The following is an 8,218-nucleotide window of genomic DNA, read 5'->3' as shown; positions in this document are numbered from 1 at the left end:
CTAAATCTGTAATCCTTGGTAAATTTTCAAAACCAACGCARAAAATCTGCAGTTATTTGGTTGCTAATAGAACTATAAAAATGGGGGTTAGAATTTTTTTTTAAATGGCTTAGATTGTCTATCTAATCAAATGTCACGTACAGAGTTTGGCTACTGCATTGATTGACTTTAAGGAGTCATAGTTAGGCAGCCACTCTTTTGCACAAATGTTGTCTCTCAGCTGAGTTCACAGCACAAATCATTCCATTGGAACTGGATGGCTAATTGACAGCCCTATGAAAGTGGAAAACAGTACCAGAATAGATGGACTGTAATAAAACATCTGATACAGCATCTCACAAAAGTTTTATTTGAAGAGTTAAATGAATTCAAATTGGCTTCCATTGAAGCATTAAACTATGAATTGAAAAGTGATGAAGAGCCATTAACCAAGCGAGATCAGGAGATTTGTTGCATCAAGTCAGGGGGAATGTTTTGTAGGCTGCCTCAGAAGAGCGTGTAAAGGCTGCTTTTATTCACCTCCTTCATTCAGCAGGACTGGGGCAATGACAGCACCGTAATTTCCCTGCACTCTCCATTAATCCACCGGGAAAGCAGAGCAAGGACTCGGCGCTGCAGGTCACACACACCTCTGGGATTGCAGGCCCAGCTCTCTGCCATGACATTCTGGCTCTGTCATCGTGGCTTTGGCAGTGAGCTACTGACCTTCAGATTATCCCTCAACACCTTCTTTTCAGCCWTTTACTTTCCTACATGCATCAGGAGGGTTGTAAACATCTGCTGAAGGGCATTGTGCAAGAGCAAGGGGCTGTTGCTTCCAGCTYAGCCACGGGTCCCCAAGTGACCTTGGGAAAGTCAGGCCTGTGCCCATTAATGCTATTTAGCTTTTTGAATTTTTGGTGAGTTACTGGTGAAAAGTGACAGATCTTGATACTATCACTTGTGCTAGATGGACATATTCATTAGAAASTGCATGGAATAAGTACTTTTAGAATTATGATTATTTTAAGTCTGGCTCAAATATTTACATTATTTTGCCTGGTGACCTCAAAATATTTATATTGTGATAATTGTGCTATCACCACACAAAGTTTGGAGTTGTTCAGGGAGTGAGTGTAGTCACTAACACCTATCTGTTGTGATTGTGACTAGAGCCACTCTGTCACGAAACAAGAAATACATAGATAGRTTCTCTCTTCATGCAAGGTTCTCTTCAGGCTATACCTAAATTACTGRTTTGTAGGAGCTTCCACACCTGACACTCTAGAGAAACCASCAGTCAGCARTTTGAGAAAATATTACAACTATYCCTCATGTTCAGAAGTACTGACACRTTAGAGATCCATAAACTGTGCCATTGGGAGGAAGCCTCGCTGAATCATCCCAGATGGGATATTTATGGGATTTTCTGGGTGGTCCAAATGACCSTGGGACTGTTGGCAGTTAATGGGTCAGAAGAAGGAAGCATTGAGGCTGAACATCAGGCAATTCTTACCAGAAGTGTGGTCTGGTTAAGCCTAAAAACACATTTCTGCTAGGAGCTAAGCAACATGAAGGGTCACAGATGGGCTGGGCAACCAAAGGATGTGCACAGGTGTGAGAATATTCCTGTATGTGAAACTCATCTCCAAATCACCCTCCCACTGCTGTACCACCAGGGAGCCTTTTCAACAGTTTCTGAAATCATCTGGAAAAGTTTAAAGTCATAGAGAAATACAAGTCAGAAGGGTCAAGCAGCTCCCTTCCAAGTACTGTTTCACRCTAAAATCACACCAGCTCTCATCAAGTATACAAGTTGAAGTATTTGAAACTCTTTGCTTTATATTCATTGATTATCGACTTCACCCTCTGGCATCATTTAGCTTTCTGCAATCACACAAGATTATATGTGCACTACAGACTTGATCAAATGGCTGAAAACACCGAAAAATTGGGGTTTAACTCACACATGATTATGTATTGAAAAGAAAAAAAGTGCAAGTACTGAGCAGCCTCTCCACTCAGGAATTACAAAATASAAGTCAGAAGGTCTGCAAGACAGCCTTTATCAGCTGAGAAAGTGACCTTATCCTAGGTAAAAAGAGTTTTCTAATGCCTTGTGATGAGCTATGATAAGCTGGTACCAACAGTCCTCCCAAGCAAAGCCACATTTACAGATACAAAACACATTGCAGCTTTGTTAAGCTTGAAATAAAGTTACTTTCAAAAAGGATGTAAGTTTTGTGAGCTCAGTCAAAAAATCGCCTGAAAACTTTTCTGAGAGAGAGGAAAAAAAAGCTCTTTTTTTCCTTCTGCAGTGAATAGAAACCCTGCATTTTTGCTAATGGTCACCAGGAGTCATTTATCACTCAAATCGGTTTGCTTGTTTCTGTAATGAATGAGGAGTCACATGCAAGGAGCAGCAAGGCAGGTATCATGATTTATTGGGCTGCTAGTAAATGACAGGAGTCCTACAAGCTCAGAAAAGAAAGAAAAGAGGAAAAGCTTTACATTAGGCTTTTAGCCTAAAGGGAAGTTTTATATATAGACAATAAAGACATTCTGACTTGTGATTTATGCTGGAATAAGGAAGGGAAAGCTCTGGCCTGCCTCCAGGTGAATTACTGCCAGCAGTGCCCTCTGGTGCAGACAGGAGATCAGGAATGGCCACTCTGCTGTGGAACAGCGAGGTTCCTGCTCCCCTGCTCAGCACTGTCAGCACCRACACACTCTGAACCCACTGCAGATGTGAAGTCCATTAGCTCCATCCTTAGGGTGAACCAACAAACTGATGGATTAACATCAATATTTCTACTTTCTGTAAGCCGAAGTGGCACAGAGATCCTTTGCCTACCTGGGCAAAGAGGAGCTCCCCCAGCCCACACACAGTCTGCTTGTTCAGCCACCGAGCCCTGGGGGAATCTGTGCCTGTGGGAACTGGCCCCGAGGGAGCCAGCTTTAATTCCTGAGGCACTGGAAACGCATGGCATTAATAAGGAGCTGTTTCTCTTCGCTGTCGTGCTATCGGTTTGAAACCGTCACGTCCTAATCTCCCAATCAATCATCTTCAAAATCAGGACGCTTTAGTCATCAATCAAATGCATTTTTTGCGGGCAAGCAGGAAGTGTTATTTAGCAAGGAGGCAGCAATTTTTAAACCTCCATTTTTCTTCAGCTGCCTGAATTAAAGAAAAATTAGAGTCGCTGCAGATGTCTCTGACATCACAACAGAGTTGTACTACAGAGTTCTGCTCTTGCTRGGGAAATATCTCACATCGAGGAAATCAGCTGAATGGAGAAGATCTACTGAAGAACCAACTCTGGATCAATGTAACCTTRATTCCTTGACCAAATGTGCCCAGCTTTGGCTTTACTCCCCTGTAGAGTCAAAGAACACTCAGCAATGACCACAGAAATRGGAGACCTTGAACACCAGTTTCCAAAATGAAACTCCATTAGTAACACTAATTATGAAATATGGCCTATTTTCATGTTTTTCAAATTAATATAGCACAGGAACCCTCCGAAGATAGTTGAATTTTGGAGGAATATAAAGCTGTTGAACTTTAAGGGGAAGAGTTTCAAAGGCACAAATGGCACTTAACTTCCAATTATGCCTTGGAAAAAGTCCCACTAATGGCTAATATAGCTGATTTATTTTCATAACCTTTAATTACTTCACCATTCTTTTTTTTTTTTTTTTTTTTGAGCAGTAGAATCAGTTCAACAGAGAAGTTCAAACACAATGTGCAGACTAAAAAAGATCTGCTCCAAAGCCAGGTTTCCTTACGCAAGTTTAAATTTTTTTATCAATTCTATTTATTTGGACAGCTCAYAAGTTTAAGTCCTTTATCGATTCCATTTATTTGGACATGTCAGTAAGTGGGAATACTTGCACTTAATTATAATATCTGCATATAACAGATGGTAGTTAGCATTAAATCTTATTATTATTCTTTTGTCTGGATGATATTTTACCAGTGTTACTTGGCAGAAATAATTAGSGATGAGTACTACAGTTTTGTTTTGACTAGTATAAAGTCGGGGGCTTCTCTTCTTTTAGTAATATAAGATTTTATATTCATGAAGTTTATTATTTTGACATTTGCAACAGCAGTAGCCAGGAGATCCAGCAGGGCCAAACACTGAGGGAAATAAGTGCAATTTTAGGTCTCCTCGTGTGCTATTCCCTTGTGCCACAGGTGCAGGCTGAAACACTTGCTAAGCATCCAGGATGATCTAGCAGCACATTTCTTAGAGCAGAAATCCTGGTTTTTATTTAATTTCAAACATAAGAGTTTTAATTAAGGTGTTTTCCGTTCCCTGGGGATTTTGGAAGCCTTCTGGCGGGAGCGTGGCCGCGGGCAGGGCTGTGTGCTCGGGAGCGAGGGGAGAGCAGCGGAGAGCAAAAGCAGGAAGCGATTGCCCTCTAGTGCCCAAAGCAAGCTGAGGACRCACAGTCCGAGCAGGGGGACTTCAAGACTTTTTCCAAGTTCCCTGCCTGTCTCGTGCTGCCCAAAAATGCTTTTTGCAATAATCTCTTGGGGTGGGGGAGCGGATCCCCCAGCTCTGGAGGCTGCCCTTCCCACGGAGAGCAAGAATCCTGATCTGATAAAACCTCGGAGACGGGCTGAGTGACTCATCAATGTCACCCAAACCCAAACACCGTCTCACAGAGGAWGCTTCACTTGATCCAGTTTTATCTTTAGAGGAAATCTTAATTGGAGGTTTAATAAGAAGTGAAATCCCAGCACGCAGACAACGGCAGAACRAGGGAAGCACCAAAGCGGGGCAAATACTCTTAAGATTATCAGGATGACTTTAATTTCCTAATGGTAGCTGTGCTTTCTTTCCTATTTCTCTCACATATAAGAAATGAGTAAATGCAGAAGAAGTTTCTTACTTCTGTCCCACCATGCTCCCCTCTTTCCCAGCTGTGTGACACAGCAGGGTCACTGATGGAATAGCCACAATCCAGGGCTATCAATCTCCTAGCCAGCTTCCAGGAAGGTAAATCAGATAAGAGCTTGAACCTGGCGGAGTCACAAATRGCCTCAGCAACAACTCCCTCTCTCTAAATGCTTCTTACATTTACAATTCTTACACTATTTTCCAGTTTGAGGTGCAAAGCTTAAGATGATTGAATAGTTTTCAGAACACAAGTCAAAAGTCTCATCTGAGTTAATGGAGGAGGACACATCAWCTGATAAGTATCTGCCTGGAAAAAGCATTTCTTCCCTGCAGGTCCAAAATCATTCATTGTTTACTGTCTCGCCTTGTTCCAATAGACAAACAATATAAATAATTCAGCAAGATGTTAATTCCTACTTAAATCCACAGAGCAGCACGGGCTATTTATTTAGTTGGCTTTAACTGCCTCTGAATCATATGGTTTACTGTTACCAATGGCAATTTTTCATGAATTTCAGCAAAACTGCCAGGAATTGCACAAGGGCTTGAGAACAATGAGGTTTAAGCACCTCATACTTCATCTGTACAGGGACAGAGCAGAGGCCCAGGGCTTAAGGTGGAGATGTCACAGACTAAGACAAGAACTGGTGTGCCCATCCAAGCTCCCTTGTGGTACTATTCCTGCTACACAGCACCTCCCACTGATCCCTGACAGAGACAGAGCCATGCACAGCTGCACCCTGCAATTGTAGCAGCCTGCTCATTCACTTGGAAAATCCCCACAGAATTTTTATAATTTCTAAAATGGACTGTGAAGTACTGATTGCTCCCACTGCAGAATGGAAACTGGAGAGAAAGCTCTACAACCTTTCCTCAAACCCCTGTCRTGTCTTTCATTTTGGCCACATTAGTTTCCCAGTCCAACTCAGAATTTATCACCCCTTCAAAATACCTGTGAAGCTTGAATTTGACATGGAACGTGGTCTCATATTTAACAAAGATTCACTTGATCCTAATTTTGCCCTRCCAACATTCCCATTTGAAAAAGCAATGAAGCATTTTAGATAAGAAATGCTGATAAGTAGATGCACATCCTCAAAAAAGTTATGTTCAGACTTGATTTCTGTATCCTAAGAACATGGGAGATGCTGTTTAATGCAGCTTATCTTAATGCACCAAGAAAGCAAGTAACACTGAGTGCTCCTCGAACTGCTCAAAAACTTCCCTCTTAGCTCAGATTGCCAATATCAATCACCAGCCTTATTAACGTGTGYTTTTAATTGCTTTATGGATTTTGTTTTACTTACTCTTCTTTTGCCTCTTGTTGCAGATAATGTTAAGAGTCCTCCTCATTGATTATTGGCAGCTGCTGCATTCTGAGAAAACGTCTTTCAATTCATCTTTCCGGATCCTTTGACTTCCCTCTCAAACAGCTTTACAGCCTCCCCRACAGCTTCATAAATGCACTGCAATGGTCACATGAACGTCTTGGAAGGGGAATTGGCACCTCTGCAACTCCTCATTCCYATGGCACTTTAGGAGGAGCACCCGGAAGAGCGGCGAGTCCAGCAGGATCTGGAAGCCCCACGAAAGATGAATCTCATCGGGAAGCTCCGCAGAAGCTTCCGGACACTGGTCGTTCTGCTGGCCACCTTCTGCTTGGCAAGCATTGTCATCTCCGCCTATTTCCTCTACACTGGCTACAAGCAGGAAATGGCCCTCGTGGAAACCACCGGACAAGCTGAGTGTGAGGACCTCAAACTTCTGCCCTACAGGTCTGTGGAGCTGAGAACCCCCAAGCCAATTGATCCCTCCAGAACTGATCCCACTGTGCTCCTGTTTGTGGAAAGCCAATACTCCCAGCTGGGGCAAGACATCATAGCCATCCTCGAGTCCAGCAGGTTCCAGTACCACATGGTCATCGCGCCAGCCAAGGGCGACATTCCCCCTCTCACCGACAACGGCAGAGGGAAATACACCATTGTTATATACGAGAATATTTTAAAGTACGTGTCCATGGACTCGTGGAATAGAGAGCTTCTGGAAAAATACTGTGTGGAATACAGTGTTAGCATCATTGGTTTTCATAAAGCCAACGAGAACAGCTCACCGAGCATCAGACTGAAGGGGCTGCCATTGCAGCTGCACACCAACGTGGCCCTCAGAGACTGCGTGGTGAACCCTCAGTCGCCSCTGCTGCGCATCACCAAAGCGCCCAGGGTGGAGAAGGGGCCCCTGCCCGGTGAGGACTGGACRGTGTTCCAGTTTAACCACTCCACCTACCAGCCCGTGCTGCTGACAGAGCTGCAGCCCTCCAGGCCCACCCCCGCCACGCTGCCGAGGGCTGCTCTCTATGCCACCGTCATCCAAGACCTGGGCCTGCACGACGGCATCCAGAGAGTCCTCTTTGGAAACAACCTGACCTTCTGGCTCCACAAACTCATCTTTATCGATGCCATCTCTTTCCTGTCGGGGAAGAAGCTCACGCTCTCCTTAGAGAGGTACATCCTGGTTGACATMGATGACATCTTTGTCGGGAAGGAGGGGACGAGGATGAACATCAACGATGTGAAGGTAAGGCAAGAACTGAGGGATACCATCCCAGGCACATGTTTGTACGAATGAATATTTGAAAACTGCAGCCAGCAGATACATAAATCATCATCTGAGATTACTTTAAAAGCTTGCTTTCCCACATACATCCAGAAATGCACTCATGGATGTGCCTATGTCTATGTATATTTCTTTCACTATTCCTGTAAAGTAGACTGAACAATACAAGATGGTTGCCTTTTCAAACCTCACTGTCACTGAATTTAAAAAGAACAAAAAGAGCAAAAGGAACAAAAAAGAGCCTGAGGAAGTTACAACCCTGATGTGTCTTCTGAGATTTAGCACAATAATTTTCATTTCCAGACTAGCAGGTAAGCATTTAAAGTTACCAGTGACAGGGTGGAAACACAGCATGCACTTGAGCAAGTGACAGAACCATCTCAGAGTGAAAGGCCCACAGACTTCCCACTGGGGGCTCTTCTACACTTATTTTCCTCATCTGTAGTATCCAGGGACACCATTAAATTTGTTCAGAGTAATTTTCAAAGATGCGTGCAACTTGGAAAGAATAGACAGAACTCAACAGCATGACAGTTATTTCTTGTCATTTTCCACATGTGGGAATCATAGTCAGAGATTAATTGAATCCCTAAGCATGCAATATCACATCCTCCAGCCTTTATTCCGGAGGGTTTTTTTTCTGTAAATACCCAATGCTTGCAAGAAGAATAAGCAAGCTTTTTGTTTTTAAAAGCTGATTTCTGTTTTATTTTTAA

The 8,218-nt window shown here is 43.2% G+C and overlaps 1 protein-coding gene across 2 annotated transcripts in view; it reads left to right on the top strand.

The window, feature by feature from the left end:
- Positions 1-8,218, top strand: part of LOC130581405 (bifunctional heparan sulfate N-deacetylase/N-sulfotransferase 4) — a 68,093-nt gene that overhangs the window by 7,623 nt on the left and 52,252 nt on the right. For both annotated transcript variants that reach the window (XR_008966208.1, XM_057379499.1), the window contains exon 2: positions 6,220-7,463. Coding sequence is in view for 1 of the 2 variants with exons in the window: in XM_057379499.1 (XP_057235482.1) it covers positions 6,483-7,463 (981 nt within the window). In the remaining variant the exon portion in view is untranslated. The remainder of the gene's footprint in view (positions 1-6,219; positions 7,464-8,218) is intronic.

This window comes from Malurus melanocephalus, unplaced genomic scaffold (assembly GCF_030028575.1).
Source record: "Malurus melanocephalus ecotype Western Australia unplaced genomic scaffold, MMel_1.1 scaffold_410, whole genome shotgun sequence".
In the NCBI taxonomy this organism is placed as follows: Eukaryota; Metazoa; Chordata; class Aves; order Passeriformes; family Maluridae; genus Malurus; species Malurus melanocephalus.
Note: the sequence above shows the minus strand (reverse complement) of the source record. Positions and strands in the feature narration are given on the sequence as shown.